We start from the raw sequence: 21,525 nt of genomic DNA on the forward strand, positions 1-21,525 counted from the left end.
GCATTGTAAGGTGAAGCGATTCAGTAACTCTGGGAATAACAATAGCGGAGAGAGCAGATCCCACTCACTTTACTGAAGCTTAAGAAAGGAAAGTGGGGAGAGATGTTAATTTACATTGGCACCAAATGAGAGGTTTGACATACAATGGATAAATCACAAGAAAGAAGAAAATTTCAGTTTAAATAAAGCATTTTAATTTCCCTCAGATTGCTCTTGAAAATTGTTTTCCTTGTTCTTTTTCCTAATTAAATATAGCTAAGTTTGATTTTGAAAGAAATTAATTTCAAAATAAATTTAACATCTCACTTCAAAAGACAATGCTTGTATTTTTATTTCATGTTTTCCCTGTTACACACACAATTGTTTCCCATAGTGTTAAATACACCAAATAAATAGAAACCAGCAAGTCAGTGAATCATTTTGGTCACTCCAAAATTACGACTTTTATCCAAAGTACTAATCTGAAACTTTCCATCAGATTCTAGTTTTGAGCAGATTGATTTAGTTCTGACTCCACTGATTTTGGAGTCTAGTCTTCTAAGTAATGATGCCTAACACTGGAATGCCCCAGGAATGCCATTTAAAACAAAATTCACATGTTTCTTCTTTTTAATACTCCTTCATATTTAATTACTCCTTTCAATTACTCCCTACTTCATGAGTGTGATGCAACAAAAAGGTCAGGATTTTGCAGAAGGTCCTCCAATACTGCTGAAGAAACCATCATAAAATACCAACAGGCAACAAATAATGGGCACATATGGCATGTGGCTATTAAATTAGGAATTCAACTAAAGATTTTTATATTGTTTGAAAGCCAAATTTAAAAATTAAAAAAAAATTTAAACCAACAACAACAAAAAAACAAAACCCAAAGCCAAGAAACAAAACATCCCAAAACACTTGTTAATTATGTTTTCCTTTAAACTAAAGAGGAAAATCTCGTATATAAAGTCTGTCCCTGTTCATGAACTCACCGTGTGATTGTTCCATCAATATCAGAAATAACAACTTTATCATCCCAATTCCATAGGTAAATGGTGCCTTCACAGCGGCAAGTGCCTTGATACTGCGTTGTAACACTAAAGGTCACATCATTGGGGCCATTCTTGAGCTTTAAGCTTTTCTGCAAGATATTATCAGCAAGGTGATCAACAAACTAAGCATGTGAAATGGACACAGTGTAAAAGCTGCACATGAGCATTGCCTTGGTGTATTTGGCTAGGGAAGCTGGTGTGGATTTCTCCTCCCATAAAGTCAAACCCATTTGTGAGATTGTTTTCTGCCCAAAGACCGGGGTGTACTTGGTGGGTAATTCAGAAGGATAGGGAGAACCAGTATGTGCCTCAGGGAGATTTAACCTTGGGGGGAAAATAATCTGTGGTGTAAACTGTATGCTGCAGGAAGCAAAGTAACAGCAATGACATGAAGCAATGAAGAATGAATTTTGCAAGGACTGAGGGAAATGCAATGATGACCCAAGCTGGACCAGTGTTGGTGACAACAATCAGGTATGCTACTCTCCTGCCCTGATCACCCATTCTGATGCAATGGAGCCCAAGTCATGGATGTGGAGGGGTGGAAGAAGCCCAAGGAATGGAAAAGTAATATGTATCTATGAAAGGATAGGACAGAAGTAAATGAAATGCATGTTGGATATAGACATGGTTTAACAATGTAGTTAAGTTGAATCTGTGGGTAAGGAGGGATTTTGCTAATGAGAATACAATGGAACAGTTAGAAGATACATCAACACCTGTGGGACCTGCATGTGACACAAATGGTATGGAATGGGGTGGAAATTATAATAGGTCTGGAGCTCATTTCCCCACAGCCGCCCTCACAGTGCTGTGCCTTGCACTGGCAGCTGGAAAGGTGTTGGTATGTTGGTGTTTTGGGTACTGCTGAGCAGCGCTGGCACAGCACCAGCACTGTCTCCCCAACATTCCTCCCCATCAAGGGGCTGGGCAGGATCCTGGGAGTGGACACAACCAGGCCATATAATCCAAATTAACCAAAGGGGTATTCCATACCATACGACATCAGCTTAGATATAAGTTAAGGAAAGGAAGGAGGAATGAGGGGCACTTGTTATTTTACAATGACTGCCTACCAGAGCTGAAGCCCTGCTTTCTGGGAAGTGGCTGAGCATCCCTCATTGGTGGGAAGTAGAGAATATACTTGTTTTTCTCTTTGCTTATCAACCTTATGTTCTCTCCCCCATTCCACTGAAAAGGGGAGCGACAGACTGGCTGGGCACCTGGCATCCAATCAGTCAACCCAATTTGGTCACACTGAATTTTATTGCTTTCAGTAGAGGTATTCTAAAAAACAGCAGCAGAGACTTACCCTGTGTGGTGTATATTAGGCATTGATTTATAGAACAAGGCAAAACAAATAAACAAAAAAAAAATCTGTTTCACAATCAGGTAAATTTAAAAAAAAATCCCCAAATGTTCACAAACAATAACAAATTATGGAATGGGGACCATCTATGGGCGCTTCCCACTCCAAAAGACAGATACATATGCAGAGAGAAATGTAACAAGAAGTTCCATGAACTCTAATTAAGACCTCTGCTAGGGGGATTTGTGTTCTACAGTATTTTATCTCTTTCGTACAATAATCGACCTCTCACACCACATGAACAATTACCCTTCAGCCTACACTAACTATCCTTAACTCTCCTACTTTGCTGCTCCTCACTGCCTCCTGTGCCACTTAGTGACATGTGGGACAAGAGGCTACTGATTTGATTCTATTTGAGAATCTAGCTGTTCATTTTCCCGAGACCTGCAGGAATTTAACACTCTAGTGTATCTTTTTCTCCATTACCTTTCATTGCAACTTTTCAATTAGTTAAAAAGTGAAAAGGAGGTTAGAATGCAGAACTCATGGGTAACTGATGAATCTCACCCACTTTTAAACCAGTTTAAGAGCAGTTCTAACTTCAGCTAATTTCTGCAAGGTTTCTGAAACTGTGAAGTCCCACTTTATTTGTGTAACCCCTGCTCTCTCTTTGCAACAAAAAATAACCAACACATCTCATCTGTCTCTTGGGAAAAACTGCATTTCTTACACATTATCCAGGCAGTGAGTGATGGGCTGTTAAATGCTGTACACTTCATGTGGGTTTCCTTCAGAAAATTAACCATCTGTACCTAAGATGACAAGAAGTATTTCCCTATAGTAACCCATTTTTCCAGATCAAATTGAAATGTACAGAACACAAAACTGCAACAGTTTTGTCATCATTAGCCAAAACACCTCTGTCAACAGAGGAAGAGAACTGGCTTCAAAGAAATTAATAAGCTCCAAAGAAATCAATAGCCTGGCCTCATTATAAATTCACAAGCAGGCTCTTTCAGAAGTTACTAGCAGAAAATTGTATTTATGCAAAATATGGCTATCTGCCTATAAATGAGAGAAAAGAAAAAGAGAGGAAGGAGAAAGAAGAGATGCCTGGTAACATGTACACATTTCACATACTACAAGGAAGGATGTGGTTCCAATACAGTTACTCAGGTGACAAATGCACACTTTGGAATTTGATATTTTTCTAAATGAGATCCCACCTTCAAACCCCAGCACTTGCTGCAAGGAACAAAATTCATGTTTAATATAGAAAAGAGAGAGGAAAAGGCCTTTTTTAAAAATATAATGAGAGCTAATTAAATGCAAGCCATAAGAGCTAATTAAGCTTTGAAGCCTGAATAACAGTAAAAATTTATGTTGTATTAGAAATGCCATTTCAGGACAAAGATGTAAAATTAACTCACAAGTTGGTCAGAAGTGAGTCGAAGTGATTTTTTGTAACTGATTCCAGACAATAATGAGAGATGACTGGAGTTGGTTTGTAATGACCCGAGGTTTTGTTTGGGAGCTCTAGGGTCTTCATCACTTGAAGAAGATTCATCTTTTATTCTGGAACATTGCACACACAGAAAATGATGTTATCATACCCGTAAATGCATCTCAGTAGCCATTAAAAATACATTAACAGTGAGTCACCAAATAAGCCATTGATTCTCTGCCACCAAGCACTGTCTCACAGGAGGTCATTCATATCATAAGTTTTAATACATCAATGAAGCACCAAACTTTCATTCATACATTCCCCATTATTCAAACTTGAATTGTTACAGGCAAGTGAATGGCTATAACAGCTTTCATTACTTAAATTTAATTAATATAAATTAATGTATTATACTAACTCAAAAATATCATACGATAAAAAATAATAACCCATTAGATACTATAACTTTAAAAAATCCTCTAATCTTCTGTTCTCAAAAGAAGAAAAAGGCACTTGTTATGCTGGCTTTCTCTGTCCCTCTTCTCTCCTCCCCCAAAGAATTTAAAAATTATTTTTAAAAAATGCAGGTTATGGAAGTTTAATTATACAAAATAACTCCTCCTGTTCTTTCAATGAGCAGCTCCAGATAACAGGATTATTCATTTCCGGGATTTGCAGGATTACCCTGTTCAGAATACAATGATGAAAAGTCATAAAACCTGAGCGCCCTCACAGTATTCTGTTTAAATACACATTGGAATAATTACTTTTGTTCTCCTACAACCATTTTTTAGAAACTTCTTAGAGGGAATTCTTCCTCAGAAAGAATGTTTTCCTACAGTAAAAAAACCTATCAATGTAAGTGCAAGTTAAAACTCTTCCAGATCCTGCAAATCTGGTCTTTAAAACAATCAGTATTTGGCCTCTTATTTCAATCACACCTGGAGGTTTGATGTTCGGTAGTCTTGACCCAATATCAAGGTACTGCATGCCATGACTAGTAACATTTAAAAGCCTATCTTATCCTTTGTGACATGTGATCTCAAAAGCTTTACTCAACATCCCAATTGTCATATTTTGCTTGCGAACAATAAATTTTTAATGAGAGATTTCTAAGGCCAGTAAAAATTTAAACAAATACCAATTTCAGTATCTAGTCTGCTTGAACTCTTAATCCCACTTTAAACCTTATTTTTAAACAACCATGTAAGAAACAGACCTATATGTCACTTGTCATCCTTAAAAGGAAAATCAGTCTTTCCAATTTACTCTGGTTCTTAGTCTCAGAGAGGCAACAGAGACAACAGCTAATCTCCTACAGAATAAGGAATCCTCCTTCCGGCACATCTGCCTGGACTGCAACTGCTGACCACCAGAAAGAATGAGAGCTTTTTGTTTCAGAAGGGAGACTCCTGAACCTCACTTAATGAGCATAAAACATATTTTAATCTGGTCCTTTACAGGCTGTAACTGCAGCCAGCACAAACAAGATGTCTCTACATTAAGATGTATATGCACAGAAAAGGGACAAGGTAGGATAGCTGTCCCTGGCTAACTCATCCCTCTAAAGCAAGCTAAAACTCATGTCATGGAACCCTGCAAGGTGAGATTCTGGCTGTACAGTGTGATTTGTCAGGAGCACAGGAAGGAAAAGACTTCTGCAATCCTGGAAAGAAGCAACAGAAAACCATGACTACTGCCTGTGAAACACACTCTGGAAAGTCCTTCAACTTTCCAAAATTTGCAGGAACCAATTAATTTGTCAGGCCATAAATCTAAATAAATAAAATAATTTAAGCAACTGGGATCTGACAACAGCTTGGGTTCATCTATGATGTTCCTTTAAAAACTCTAGAGAAATAAATGTAGCTTTGGAGAACTGCTCCAATTAGAATGTGTTTCCAGGGGCTGGAATGTGAGTCCCAGAGCTGCCAGCCAAATCACAGAAATGCCAGAGTGCACCCACAAGGTCTGTAGCCCTGCCATGGGTAGAGGCCTCCTATTTGCATTCTGTAGTGCAATGAGTAACAAATTTAAAGCATTTCACTGACACAGTATTTCTTTGTTTGAACAGCTAAGGTAACTTGCATTCATTTTTAAATTATCACTCTTGCTTGTTTCAGGTGCAGATGATTTTGGGGGTACCTGTTTGCCCTGCTCATCTGTGAAGATTCTTCTGTAAGTCCACTCTCACTCATACCTTGCTCTGGCTTTGTTTCCTGTAAAAATACAAGTATGAGTAGCCGTGTATCTCCAGTTGAGCAGAAAGTAGATATTTTTAGAAAAATATTTGAAAATCAAATTCTCCTTGTACAGACTTAGTAAAAATCAACAGTATGTTTGTCTCCTTTGTTTGTAGGCAAAATAAAACCCTTAAAGAATAAAGGCAGTACAAAGAACTAAAAACTAGAATGATAAAACTCAGAACGATAATTAAGATTTAGTTTTGCAGGGAAGAAGTAGAGAAATACCATGTTTAACATCTAGTACTGTTGAAGTTCTGGGATCAACTCCATAGCTACTCAGTTCATACATCTCAAATAGCTAGACTTCACCTCAGAAAGCGAAGTATGACTTGGGAGAAGGAAAAAATTACCCCACAAATTACCTTTCAGAGAATCATTTAAACCTTAAATCCAGTAAAACTTTCTGAACTGCTTTTATCTTGAGTAGATGCTGAACACTATCAAAGTCATTCCACAAGACTTTTAAATAGTGAATAGGTCTGCTTTACATAGTCCTATTTAAAGTTACCACAGCTCAAGAGAAAAATCAAATACTTCCCGAGAAAATCCTGAAAACTTCAAACAACTATAAAACTAAAATCTCATGCTCTGAAATCCATACCCACAGATCAGTACAATTGTTATCTCATGCAAGGCTAAAGAAGTTCTTGACAGAGGCACAACCATACAACTGTATTAAAAGTCATTTTCTCCCCTCAAGTACTAATGCTTCATTAGTATAAATTAATATGAAGAGGTTTTATTAGCCAACAATATTTCATATAAAGCTTCGGATTTTTCAGTTTTCCAATGTTCATCCATGACTAAGATTGTTATCACAAACTCCTAATGCTCTGAAAAGAAACTCAAAGACTTTCAAACCAATTTACATAGTCAGTTTGCCATCCTAGGTTTTGCTGAATTTTACAGCTCACTCTACTCATAAATATGTTTGCTCTTCAACCATCAAAAGAAAGATGCTGAGAGGTAGGTAATCTGAGTGAAAAATTTATTTAAAGTGGCACAACTCTGACGCTAGGTTTCCAAACAGAGATTTAATACATTAGATACTACTGTCTCAGATCTGTGTAATGAAAATAAATCAAAACTCTCCAGGTGAATGTTTCAGGTAGGGTCTGATCCAAACCTTTCTGAAGTCAAAACAAACCAGACCTCAGCCCATGTTTAATGTGCACATCCTCAGTCAAACCGAGTACCAAGTTACTCCTCTGAAGTGAAGTTCTGAGGGATGACTATACAGATACCCAGCCCTCCCACTGCAAGCAGAAGGAAACTCTGCTTATTTCTTAAACTTACCTCTTTAATAGTGCTGTTCCTCCCTCGCCATGAGAACCACCATCTTCCACCTTTCTTTGGCATCTTGTCCCTCATTATAGATTCCACAGTTGCCTGTGATAAATGGATGGTAACATAAAAAAGGCCCAAAATAAAGGACAACCTGACATACGTAAATGAAGTGCCAAACACACAATTTTAACTGATAATAAATAGAATAAAAGTAAACATACTGTCTGTGGACCATAAATTCTTCTAAAGCAAAATCTAATGGTATCCAGAGCTGCTCTGAAGTAACTTAAGCATGAATACTTATGGTATTTTTAAAAGGAAAATGAAAAAGAAATCAAATCAAAGAAGAAAAAAAAACATAAAGAGATGTTAGTATAACGTCTAGAATGGAGAACCTGCTATTTCTAAGTTATTTAGTACAAATTATACATAAAAAAAATAACTTCCTAAAGGAGGCGTCATGCAAAACAGTAACAAACTGACATGCAAGAGAGTTATTTACAAAGTTTGTATTCAATCACCAGCTTAGCAAAAAGTAAAGAAGTTACTAGCTTTTATGAGTTATGAGTTCATGAATTATCATGTTATGAACTTGACTGAAAATGTTAGAATAGTTTCATTTAAAAACCTTTTCTACTCTACATTAGTTCTACATACTAGACACCAGTAGAAAAGATTCTTTCAATCCGTAACGACTGGAGCCTTATGCATTGTAACAAGGGGAGCTGAATTCTCTCACTCAGAGAGAAGCAACAGATGGAACAGGAAAATACTAAGGTAAAAGTGGCCACAGGGTTTGTTACACCCTAGAACAGCTTGGACATTGTATTTCTGAGATGACAGCTTCCATTGCAAGTAAGGTCACCAAAAGAAAGCTGTGATGTTTATTCATGATTTTTTTAAAAAAATTAAAGGCAAAGAACTCTTAGCAATTAAGAGGGGACTGTGTTCAGATAATGTGTGGCACAGTGCATCCCTTTCTCAGTTTCTCCATAGGTTTTCTTCACTATATTATCTAAAGTACATTAGAAAAAAGAAATGACAGAAGAATAAAGTTGAGGTTTTCAAACAAAATAACACAGGGAGCAGATGGAGCTATGGAGAATGGAATGCCACAACTGAGAACAGCAACCATTTAAGGAGATTCTCAAATATATCAACAACTTCAAGTAGATATCCTACAGACTTTTAGTGGGGGAATTCCCATGCTTACAATTAGATCTGCATATAAGTGTATCTTACAGAACATCAGTAAATTTTTTTTGCAAAAACATCCATTTTCAAATACTTCATGAACTGTTTATTATTAAAGTATCTTAGTATTTCAATTCCTTAGCCTCATTACTACAGCAAATCAAAACTCTAAGTAACAAGTCATGAAAACCAGTAGGATGACTGGTAACATGAGTCATTTTAGTTTCAGAGGTACGGTAAACCAAGCAAACCTTTCCAAACATACAGACTGTTCAAACTATAAATATTGGCTCCTCCATAAAATTAAAACTGCACTCTCAAGAAAGTTATCAGCATTCAGAACATAAATTAGCCATTAAAAAAACCCAAGCACATTGAATTACACACTCATAGAATATTTTTCTCAACTGATAACCTATATGAATAATGACATAAATCTAAAGCTGTTGAAGGAATTGCCATCTGCTGTAATATTATGGAAAAATATTTTACAGCACTTCTTTCCATTTATACATCCTAGGCAAAACCCAAGACATCCGTCTCAGGCTTTGAAGTGTTTAATTTAAAATGTAGTTACCTTCCATTATTTCTATGGCCAATGAAGACCCGAGAGGCACCTATCAAGGTCTGAATCACACTGTGTGAGAAATCAACAAATACAGAATAGGATAACTATGTACCTTTTGTGGGCATTGAGTTCCATGGGATGAATCCCACCTTTGATGATCACCACAATATTTGCAGTAATGCACAAAACATCTGGCTCTGTGACACCTTCGAAATTCAAGCAATGTTTACCAGATACTTGGGATTTTTAGGCTCAATTTATTTTATACTGGGATGGTACCATGCAGCTGCACATGACTGCATACAGAAGTAACGTGGCACTAAGAAAGAAACACTGGCAGAGAGTATTCTGGGCTTTAGAGAAATTTTTAGTCTACAGTGATGGCAACAGAGATAGCATTTGAATTCACACAGAACAATCCCAAAGATATGTGAAGTGCTGCAAATGGCAGGAGGAAAGTTTAGGTTCAAAAATTTATTAAATCCATGTCTAACCAGGACACAAAATAGTGATAGTGGTGATGCTACTTCTTCATATACATTTACAGTATTTCTGTCACGAGCACCTATGTGGCACCAGGTCATATGGCATTGAACTAACTTCTTCAGCACATTTATGTAAGCCAACACACACTGTTGTCACACAGTCATAGAGCTATCTGGCACTACCTACCTGGGTTATGAATAACCAACTGAGAAACAAAATGCTAGCAAGCTGCAGGCCTTCCTCATCTAGTATTTAAACCCTATTCACTGGGGTTATTTATATTGATTTAATAATATATGCAGTATACATATAAAACAGAAACCAAACACCAAGTATGCAGCTACAGCAAACACTAACACTGGTCTACGTAATTTATGTTTAAAATCCATATTAATGAAATAAAAAAGAAGTTCTCCTACTTCAAAATAGTTGTAATAACTTTAGCCTAGCAAACAAACACTACTCACAGACCAAACTTAGTCCTTATTTAGGCCATAAGATAGATGAATGGTTATATGTGGGTAGATTTTACTGATGCGCAGATTCTTTCATACAACAACCCTCCTTCCCTCCCTTAATCAGTGGCACCATTTTAAAACTCCTCCTCTTACCAGCCTTCATGTTCAATCTCACCTTTGGCAAAGGTTTCTGGAATGCCTGCATTGCCAGCAGAAGGGGACCAGCTGTCGTCCAGTTGTAGTACCTGGGCATGCAAGGGAGACAATTACAGCATTTTGTAATCCCAAAGTCCCAATTCACAATCTACCTGGCATTCACCACCTGGCAGGTTAAAGCCATGAAGCACAGATCAAACTCTGACCTGCACTAGTAATAACAGACCTATCTTATTCCACAGAATGCTCACAGGTATTTACCACATACATTTTTCAGGGTGTACAAGAGAAGCTAGGCCTTGAGCAGAAAGGCTGTTTGTCACACATTACTCAAGTCATCATAGAATCACAGAATGGTTGTGTTGGAAGGGACCTTAAAAGATATCTAATTCCAACTCACTGCCTTGGGCAGGGACACCTTCCCCTAGATCAGGCTGCTCAAAGCCCCATCTAACCTGGCCTTAAGCACTTCTAGGGACATCAACCACTTTCCTGGACAACCTGTTTCAGTAACTCAACTCATTTAGAGTAATAAAGAATTCCTCCTAACAACTAATCTAGACCTCTCTTTTTTTCATCTAAAATTGTTCCCCAGCATCTTATCACTATCACCATATAAAAGGTTGCTCTCCCTCTTTTTCCTAGTCCCCTTTAAGTACTAAAAAGCTGCAATGAAGTCTCCCAAGAGCCTTCTCTTTTCCAGGCTGAACCCCAACTCTCTCAGCCTGTCCTCATACAAGAGGCACTCCAGCCCCTCTGATCACCTTTATGTCCCCCCTCTGAACTTGCTCCAACAGGTTCATGTCCGTCCTGTGCTGGAGACCCCAGGGCCGGATGCAGCACTGCAGTGGGGTCTCACCAGAGCAGAGCAGAGGGACAGAATCCCCTCCCTTGAACTGCCCTTGCTGCTTTGGATGCAGCCCAGGACATGTCTGCCTTTCGGGGCTGCAAACACACACTCTTGGCCCATGTTCAGATTTTCATTCACCAGAACTCTCAAATTCTTCTGTACAGAGCTGCTCTCAATGAGTTATCTCCCACCCTATACTCATATCTGGGATTGCTCCAAACCAGCTGCAGCACTTTGCATTTTAACTTCTTGAATTTCATGAGTTTCTTGTGGGCCCTTTCCTCAAGTTTGTCCAGCTCCCTCTGGATAGTATCACTTCCTTCTGTTGATTCCATTGCACCCCTCAGCTTGTGTCATCTGCAAATGTGCTGAGGGTGCACTAGGTCCCACTGTCTGTGTCACTGACAAAGATATTGAAGAGCACCAGTCCCCAAGACAGAGCCCTCAGGGACACCAGCTTCCATCTGGACAGAGCTGTTGGCCACAACTCTCTGCTGCACCCATCCAGCTACAGCCCTTATTATATTCCTCTTTATCACAGCATAAACCACATTTTTGCATACTTTTTTTCACTGTTTTTCCATCAAGGAGCCACATAAAACTTAGGGGCTGTAATCTGTATGATGTCAAGCTCCTGTTATTATACATCCTTGTTGCAGACAGTAAGACAATTACAGTTTCCATTGCCTAGGGAAGATGAAGTTCACATGACATTAAGAGAATATGACATTTAAGATCCTCACTAAGGTCTCCTCTCTTCCCAATACATTCAGCAGGCAGATAAATACTAGCAACAGATTCAGAGAACAGTGTCAGGGAAGCAATGAGTGACTCACCTCAGACCACAGAGAGCTGAGGTCAGCTATGAGGCTGCAGCATCCACAATAAAAACTACCACCTGATACATCAGCCCTGCAAGAGCCATGTCTGTGACCAAGGTTAGCCAAACCTCTCTAGAGAAGAGCAGCACAGAGCCATGACCTCTCCTCTGTCTGCTAGGTTCAAGGAACTCTCAAGTTAAAGAACTCCCCAAAAAGCTGCATCTGGCTTAGACCACAGCACTGCCCTGCTGCCAGCAATACAAACATACAAAAATAATGTCGCAGCCTTGCAGAAATGGAAGCCTCATACTCAGAGAGGGAAGTTTGACAAGTCTTGAAAAGCAATGCTTCCACAGAGGCATATTAGCAAAATATTCAGTATATACAAAAAATTGCTTGGTACTGAGTGACTGGAAGCAGACTGATGTATCCCTGTAAATATTAATTATTCAAACTGGCTCAGGGCAAGCCTTAGCAAGTTCACATCATATTTCATTTTTACTCTGTCAGTTGAGTGTGAATACTATTAGCATTTAATAACAGCTTCTTGAAATTCAAACTGTGTCATTAATAGGTCATCTGAAACTGCTCTTTACTTTCAGTTCAAAGGAGGAAAGGTAACTAGAAGGACCTGAATTCACTAGGGAATTGACTCTTTCTGGATGAATCCAAACTACAAACATTCAAAACCTGGTTTTCAGCTACAGTTATACTGATGTAATGCACTGAAGTGACAAAAAAGGGTCTTTGTTACAACAGTAATTCTTTTTTTTCTGAAATATACTTACTTATTTCCAATCTTAACCACAAGGTTAGGGTCATCAATGATAGCAGGATTGTCCACAAACTGCTGATATGTTACTGCATGTTCTAAGAACTCTTCTGTGGGGGAAAGAAGTTACATTTGTAAAGCATGCATTTATAGATGCCTGGGGTGGGCCAACCTAAACCTCTGTACACCTCTCAGACACACTGGTTTCATCTTCTTTACAAGGGTGCTGAGATTTAACTGCAATATGGAAGCAAGTTGTTCAGAGGCTCTCAATCTCAGAAGATAAGGGTTTCTTTGTTTCTGGGTGTCTTTCCTTTCAAAATACAACCTAAAGTGAAAGCTCAGGGACTGAACTGCGAGGGAGGAAAATCTCCTTTTAGAAAAATTATGTAATTTACAAGTGATTCAGATGACAGTATGACTCAAATAAATCACAGGATATTTGAAACATTTTAATAAGTAGCTTGTGAGCAGCAGTCAGTATAGCACCAGGTTCATATGATTTTATGACACCACATTACTGCAGAAAGTGCAAGTGTTAACACATTTATTTTCACATTATGCCACTGGAAGTTTAGGACACAAAGTATTGTGATTTATCTAAAAGTTACACAAGAAACTGGTGGTAGGGCAGGAATCAGGTTGAACTTTTCAACTCCTACTCCTTATGTTCCCACTTATGGACCACCTTTTTCACTCCTGACTCTAACAGCTGTGCATTTCCTAGCTATATACTGTACTAAGTGGCAAGTATCATTAACACTGCTGTGACACAAAACATAGGAACTATGTTTTTACTATCAGGAAGTAAAAAGACCAATAAAATACTTCTAAATCTTTTCACATATAGTGGATTGTTCAAATGTGTTAAAAATCATGAGGGGTTCTAGGAAGTTTATCATTACATGGCCAGAATTCATCTTCTCAACCCAGTGCCGAGCACAGCCACAGGAGGGCTCTGCAGCCTCAGGCTGGGAAGCTCAAACCCAGCTGCCAGCACACGTCTGCAATTCACACAGTCATCCTGTACCTTTGGTTATCTCTTTGTTCTCAGTAAGGCCTCCGCAGAGAGAAATGGCAATGGAGGGCAAATCCCGAATCCCATCCGAGGTGCTCTCAGCGCCACTGTCAACACCTGAGCTCCCGACAGACTGCGGAGAGTGGCTGGCCGGCCGCGGCCCCACATCGGCCGTGCTCTTGCTTTGGGTGTTATCCCCACTGGAAAAGAAAAATTAGGAATTCAGTCTTCATGTGTCCATTCCCAAATTCACTCCCTTTTACAAGTACAAGCTTAGGAAAAAAAAAACAAAAAACCCCCACCTTTGTTTAAGTTTTACAGCAAAACAAAACAAAGTAAAAAAGGCCTCGTGTGCCCTCCAATATTAGATTGCTTCTACTTACTTGTCTAAACTAGGCATGTATAATTATAGCTTCACTTATTTACAAGAGCTAGAAAAAAAAGACAAACTGTATAATCTTAATAGACAAAATAATTATACAATAAGCAGAGTTTATACTAGTAGAACTATTCCCACACAGGAACAAGAATAAGCATGTAAGTTTATTATTTCATTTATATTAACTAGATAAACTGATAGCAAAACCCAAATAAATAATGTGCATGTTTGTGTATTTATGTGTCATGTATATATAAATAAAACACTCTACATGTAAACTACTAGGATTTAAATTTTCAGAAACAATAAATCCTTATACCTACTTAAAATCTAATGAGATCAATATTACAAAGTTCAAGCTCATCAAACTCTGCTTTCCACTTCAGATTTATATGAATGCATTTGAGAAAGAAATTTTCAATTCAACATTTTCCACATACAACTAATCCTTCTCAGCTTTATTGAAATACTAATATTACAGCAGCTGAGTTTAAGCAAGTAAAAAAAGAAAAATAAAGTACACAAGCTACTTTAGTTGTTGCTCAATGACTTTCATCAAGTGACTAGAGTATATGTTGAAAGAGAACTATAAATGTTGCAAGAGGCTCCAATAAAGATCAGAACAATTTGGAAATTGTATGTTCAGAGTGCAGTATTTTCATATATAACTCTGTCATGCATCTTCCAAAAATTATTTTCTCACGTTTGTATTTATAGGTGAATCAACCAAAGTAAAGCAACATTAGAGCAATGATTTTCTGCTAATACTGTTAACAGTAAGATGTGTTCTTTATGGTAGTAAGTCAGGACATGGGGATAAATATATCCCAAGGTCAACTGCTCTCCCAGGACATGTGAGTAACACTCACAAACATCTGTGTATATTACATAACCATCCACAATCAATATATGATGATTATTGACCAAAACAAAAAACCAGATGCAGGTACTTTTCTCAAGCCCAAATGCAGCACCTTCCAAAAGTATGAATAGTCCTCTCTAACAAAATTTTCCTTTCCTTCCACCTTCATCTCTGCTTGAACCCTGAAAAATACATCCTATCTGGCTGGCAATGAAGAGATTAATCTAAATATGGAAGGTGAAAAGAGCTCTTTAAAAAGTAAAAATATAAGAAAAATACTTATACTTTTTGGGGAAATAAAGTGCAGCAACTTCTGGATCCATGTCAGTGAGGTCATCTAAATAGACACCATCAGCACCAAGATGACGGCTCCGTTTGTCTGTAAGGGATAGAATAAATAAGCCTATTCATTAGTATTTTCTGAGTAACAATACAGAGCTGTTATTACTCTTCAGCTGTTCATTTTAAGACTGAGAAGCCAGAAAGTTGTAAGTTTGTGAACTGCATTTGGACAAAAATGATACTGCCAAAAATCTCAAAACAAGTAGTTTATATACACTGTTCAAACTATGAATTAACAAAATGGGACAACAGAGGACATGTTCTGAGACATGCCAAAGACTCCCTATCCCAGACAAACCCACTGGGAATCAGAAGTCAGTGGTCACCAGAGGAAAACAGGAAAAGGAAAACCTTCTAAGTATTTGCATAGGCCTATTATCGCCTATGCGATAATAGTCAGAACACTTCATCTTTGAGAACTAATCTTACATCCCTTTTCGAAAAAGGGAAATAACAAATTAAAATACAGTCACTAACACACTATAACTGACTCGTTATGGAGACAACTCACTTTCAAGCACATACAGCTGATGTGTTGTGTGTGCACATGCACCAGACCTCTTCTGCATGTGCACAGACCTCTTCTAGGCTGTCACTAGGACCAACCACGGTCCTCTTGTTGCCAGTGGTCCTAGATAAGTAACCGCTGTAAGGCCAAAACCTAATTTGGAATTCATTCTCAAACCCTCAACTTCTCACTGTCTCACTTTCCAACACCAAGCATCACAAAAGCAATCAGAAAATCTATACAAGGACTGAATAGTAAGCAGAGAAACACGTCATTTTTTGTTTCCAAAAACAGTGGAATACATGGGGAAGAGGCCAAGAAACTTGTATGTTTACTGATTAAAAAGCAGCTGCACAAACTAGGCTTATATAGAGCTTTCATAATTATGGAATAATTAGTGCTCTAGAACAGAATAGTTGTAAGCAAATAAATTTCATGTGAAGATTGTAACACTTGTTCACTTGTTATCAAATACCATGGAAATAGAGCCCAGAAATTAGGAGAGAAAAGCAGATGAAGTTATATTTCACATATTCAGGACAGGATATGTGCCACACAGAACTGAAAAGAACATAGAACAAAAGCACCTTATTTTATGGCAAATCTGTTCATTGTGCAAAAGACATAGTACAACTTTGTACTAGAGCAGAAGAGTTTCCACAATTACCAGCAACACCTCATACAGGTGAATCAGCAGATCTACAGTCTGCTTATACATAAAAGTGAAATCCTCACATCTGTCAAACGGAGCAAGTTTTGTAGTCTTGCTCATATGCACAGAGCTGCCAACAACTTCAGAACAAGAAGAATCTTCTAATACATATCTCATGTGAATAGCTTGATGCACAACTCAGGTTTTGAAGGCTCATTCCAAAGCTTATTCCTTTTCTGATCTGGAAGTGCCTTCAGGGCATGGATTAATTTATATGGCAATAAAATGCTCTACCACCATGAAATTTGAAGATAAAGTCATGCATATAAAAGTGCAGGATCAACAGCTTTACCTTTCTTTCTGGAAGGGGAATCCGTCTTGCCAGTCGGCTGGGCTGAGCAAGCTGCAGCTTGCTTTATTTCTTCATTTGCAGGCAATGGGGGTTCAGCTGCTCCTGGCAGCTCTGTCTCTGGCTTATTTGTCTCAGCTGGTAAGGGCTCATTTTCATCAGCAGTTGCTGCATCTGCTTGTCCAAGGGCAGGCAGAGGAGACACTGTGTTAAACTCCTCTACAGGAGAACTTTGGATGACCCGAAAGTGAGTGTTTTCAGAAGGATTTACATCTGCCATGCTGGGTTCCTTTGCTTTGAGCAGAGAACTGGCCTGTGAGGAAAAATTAACAGATTACTACAAAGAAAAGCCCTTAAAAAATACAACAGCCAGAGTGTAACCTGTTCTGTTCACTGTAATAAGATCAGACTGTCAGGATGACCAACTACAGCAGAAAGCCATCACTGAGACAGAGACTACAATATGCAAAAGACCTCTCTGCTGTGTTTGAGCAAAATTCATTTGTATCTTGAGGCCAGAAATAATTAGTTCTGCAAAGTGCTCTATGGTCTTCATTTTCCATTTACCTGCAAATCCCACCTCTCACCCTGCCTTCCTCTGTTCCTGTGAAAATCCTGGCTTTCCCTCAGAAGGTAAACTGGTAAACCTGACAAACAAGAGAAGGTGGTGCAGAATGGAGTCCTTGCACAATCAAGATGGTCTCAGGCCCCAGGACACTGTCTAATCCCCAGATTTAGAATTTAAATCACTTTATAGGAACAATTCCAGATTTTCTCTGAGTGTGGGACAGGAAGTGTTCTTACAGAGGGACAGAGAGGAGCTGAACTACAGCAGCAGCTGCACAGCTGCTATAACCTTCATGTCATAGCAAACAAACAACTCTTACATCAAATTCAACAGCAGCCAAAGTGTGACTCCCAGTTGAGGTATGGCAAGATCAGAATAGCTTGGGACATAGACAGGGACTGGAGAGAGAAAAGCCTCTGGGAGTAAGATTTGCAATACACACTAGGGTGTGTGACTGCGATATGAAAGATACATCTAAATTTCCTAGTAGGAAACTCTCTACTCTAGACTACAACTGCCAATTTGGAACTCATGCATGGACCTGTGCACTTAAATCAGTTCTCTTTGTGCAGAAAATAGCTCCCAAATTTCTTGTAATGTATCCAGGGAGGAGAATAGTGAAGAGGTGATGAGACAAAGAAGAGGCCAGAGCTCCTCTAAATAAATTAAGAATTCTTGATTCCCACCCCTCCTTTTTGACTAATTACCAACAGAGAATTAATTACAACAAATCACAATAGTACCATTATAATTCTGGTACCATCACCAGAACATGGAAGTCTTTCTGAACAGGATGCCCACTTCCCTGGCCTGCAAAGCAGCAATTCTTCCTCTTTACACTGCGTGTGAGCCTATCTCTCCTGCAGTTCTTTCTGCAGTGAAGCCAGCCTTCAGCAGGAGGTGCCAAACTCTGCACTATCCCAGCCCCCACAGCTGCAGTATTCCGCTGAAATCTGACCTCTACCTCTCATACCCTGGTGCACATGCATACCCAAAGGCTCCCTTTTCCTGTGTGAATGCTGTGATTCCTCAGGAGCTGTCACAAGGAGCCAGCCAGCACCTGACCAGCCTGCAGTGTGGGCAGCTGCCCACAGTTTCTGTGCAGCACAGGAAACAACGCTGCCAACTGCAGATCTCTCACCTAACTGGGACAAATGGCTCCAGGAGGAGACAGGCACCAAGCCAGTCCTATCAGCCAAGAGAACAGCCCGTCTGCACATCCACAGATACAGAACCGCAGGTGTCTCTAGATGCCTTTGTACTGAAGCAGACCATTTTCGTTTCTGTGAATATGACTGCTAATACCAGGCACCTAATTTCCATTTAAGATCATTTATGAGTTTCAGTGATTTACCAAAGGACATTTGGTTTGATTTTTTTGTTGTTTTGGTTTTTTTTTTTTTGTTTTTTTTCTTGTTTTTAAAGCTACTAACATTTACAAGACTGGGTCTGAGTTACTTCTTCATTTTCTACTGTATATCATCAGTATTGAGAATATCCATGCCATAAGGTACTTTCCTATACATCCTATGGAGTAAAATTCAATTATCTTACATAAAACACTGTCATTTTAGGTAAAATCAGGATCCATTTCCTCTTCATCAGTCTGCAGTAGACTAGCATACATGCCCTAATAAAGCACAAGAGACGCTAGCAGGAATTATAGAACTTATGTTGGATACCTTTGCAGCCTGTGGTAGCTCTCCCCATGCCCAGTGCATGTGGGGATTATCCTTCAGTCCACTTCTATCTGTAGGTTTACTGACTAATTCTGAGTCACTTTGAGGAGTAGGAGGACGTGAGTCTGATGGGCTAAAGAAAAACAAACAAAAAGATGTTACAAAAGCAAAAGTAACAACAAAGCACTGAGTGCTTTCCAAACTGATGTCCACCAATACAAGGAACTGAAGACTGAAATAATCAATAGCCAGCTGAAGGTATGAAAGCATACAAAAATAGTTTAAAGAGTTCAGGATTCTTTTACACTGGCATTCAGAGGTCTCATCCCTTTTTCACTAAGTGCTTTCAGAGAAGTAGTATTTGAGAGGCTGAAAGAGATAAAACAAGAACATTGGACCTGATTTCAGGAGGGTTTTTGTTTCTCTGCATGGTAAAAAGAATGGGGATGGTGCCAGCAGCAGCAGCAGATGAATAATGTACGCAAAGTGCAGAAATTACTCACATCAACAAGACACCTTATCCTGACTAAGTAATTCTTTAATCTAAGAAATCCAGTTGACTCCTTTCTAACTTGTTCAGCTCAACTTGTTCAGCATCATTGGATGGATGTTTATAAGGAAAACAGTAGGAGAGCTACACAAAGAATTTGAGCCCTTTCAATTGAAACATATTCCACTGTTTGTTTTGATAATTACTTCATAAATATTTATAAATTAATTAGTGAATTATCAGCTTATAGCATATTTTAATGTGGTGAAGTCAAGAACGTGATGTCAAGTCAGTCATTACTAAATAATGAATCACTGATTTCAAAGATCTTTCTGCATAACACAGGTGATAGAATCTCCCCCAGAACCTCCTGAACAAAGCTTGCATTTTTTACCTGAGCCGTAGCGTGTCTCAGTAAACTCATCCAATCTGATTTAAAAACTAAAAGCAACAGAAGAATCCACATTATGCCTAAATCAAAGGTCCAAACTGAGTTATTTTCATTCTTAAAAACAAAAGGCTTCCATCTCATTAGGTGCCTAACTCCATGAAGTTCAACAAGGCCAAGTGCATGGTGCTATGCCTGAGATGAGGCAATCCCAATACAGGCTGGGCAGAGAATGGACTGAGAGCAGCCCTGGGAAGAATTACTTGAGGGTGTTTGTGGACAAAAAGCTGAGAGGGTGGTGAGGAACTGGCACAGGTTGCCAGAGAAGCTGTGAACCTCCCATTCCTGAAGACCAGACTGAATGGGGCTCTGAACAACCTGGACAAGTGGAAGATGTCCCTGCCCGTAGCAGGAGGGTTGGAACAAGATAAGGTCCCTCCCAACCTAAATCATTCCGTGATTCCACAGTTCTATGAAAGAGCCCAAACTGGTGTGGACAATCAGTTTATTCAGAAAAAGATAAAGAATAAATCAAACATGAGAAATTTATGTAAAGGTAAAATTATAGAACGGTTTGTAATGGCTTCATTGTATCTAGTCCAATCACTCTGCCATGAAACCAGGTGGCTCAAAGCCCCATCCAGCCTGGCCTTGAACACTTCCAGGGATGGGGTATCCACAATTTTCATGGCAACCTGTTCCAGTGCTTCAGCATTTCACAGTGAAAAAATTCTTGCCCAAAGTCCAAGCTTTCAGTTCAAAGCCATTGCTCCTTGTCCTGTCCCTACATGCCTGTGTGAAAAGCTCCTCTCCTCCTTAGCTACTGGAAGGTATTATAAAGTCTCCCTTTTTCAATGTTCTGTAAAGCCAGCTGGTAGGGAATTCACTGATCACAGCAAAATAATTACTTCACATTCACATATGAAATAACAGCAACCTAATTATCTACATTATTCACTGTTTTCATCTATGCAGTAAAATACACTTTGAATATGGACAGACACTAGGACATTTTAGCTGCAGATATTTATGTTACCTAATTAAATTATAAAATTTATAAGCCATCTTTTTAGGGCCTAAGAATTCCAATTTTTTATCAGTCCTCAGGGTATAACCTATAATTTGACAGATGAAGGAATGAATACAGTGCAATTTTAAAAGTATTTTCAAACTCTAAGGATTTGAGACGTGCCTAGTGGGTTTCTCAGCAACTTCTAAAACTTCCACTGAAAAGTTTGTAGGATTTGCAGTGTGTTCCATACTTAGAGGCCACTGAAACCTGGGAAATCAGTAGCCTGAGCCTGAGATTCAAAAAATCTCAGTAGGAAATAATGTTCCTACTGCTGCTTTAAGCCTAAAATATCTAGATTTAAGGAAGCCTTGTCACTTCATGTCTTACTTACCCTGTGCACTACAGACATTTTAACCTCCAAGATACCTATTGTTTACCTAGAAAAATCTCCAATCTGTCTTTGTTCAGCCCAAGCTCACTTACTCAGACACCCTGAGAGAATAGAGGTATTGCTTCAGCTTGGGTAGAACCTCTGCATTTTGCAGTAAGAAAACAGATTTGAGGTGGAGGGAAACATGGTCTTCTCCATAATTTTCCCTGAAAATACAGTTCCCTTGTACATACAGCTGAGCGGGGAAGAGCCC

General features: G+C 38.8%; 1 protein-coding gene across 4 annotated transcripts in view; it reads right to left on the minus strand.

Moving 5' to 3' along the window:
• Positions 1 to 21,525, minus strand: part of LPIN1 (lipin 1) — an 80,209-nt gene that overhangs the window by 10,887 nt on the left and 47,797 nt on the right. For all 4 annotated transcript variants that reach the window (XM_038131343.1, XM_038131346.1, XM_038131344.1 and 1 more), the window contains 10 exons: positions 18,995 to 19,124; positions 16,748 to 17,057; positions 15,179 to 15,272; positions 13,665 to 13,852; positions 12,651 to 12,744; positions 10,211 to 10,280; positions 7,339 to 7,431; positions 5,942 to 6,015; positions 3,780 to 3,924; positions 978 to 1,126 (listed from right to left, as the gene is read on the minus strand). In XM_038131343.1, coding sequence (XP_037987271.1) covers positions 978 to 1,126; positions 3,780 to 3,924; positions 5,942 to 6,015; positions 7,339 to 7,431; positions 10,211 to 10,280; positions 12,651 to 12,744; positions 13,665 to 13,852; positions 15,179 to 15,272; positions 16,748 to 17,057; positions 18,995 to 19,124 — 1,347 coding nt within the window. The remainder of the gene's footprint in view (positions 1 to 977; positions 1,127 to 3,779; positions 3,925 to 5,941; positions 6,016 to 7,338; positions 7,432 to 10,210; positions 10,281 to 12,650; positions 12,745 to 13,664; positions 13,853 to 15,178; positions 15,273 to 16,747; positions 17,058 to 18,994; positions 19,125 to 21,525) is intronic.

This window comes from Motacilla alba, chromosome 3 (assembly GCF_015832195.1).
Source record: "Motacilla alba alba isolate MOTALB_02 chromosome 3, Motacilla_alba_V1.0_pri, whole genome shotgun sequence".
In the NCBI taxonomy this organism is placed as follows: Eukaryota; Metazoa; Chordata; class Aves; order Passeriformes; family Motacillidae; genus Motacilla; species Motacilla alba.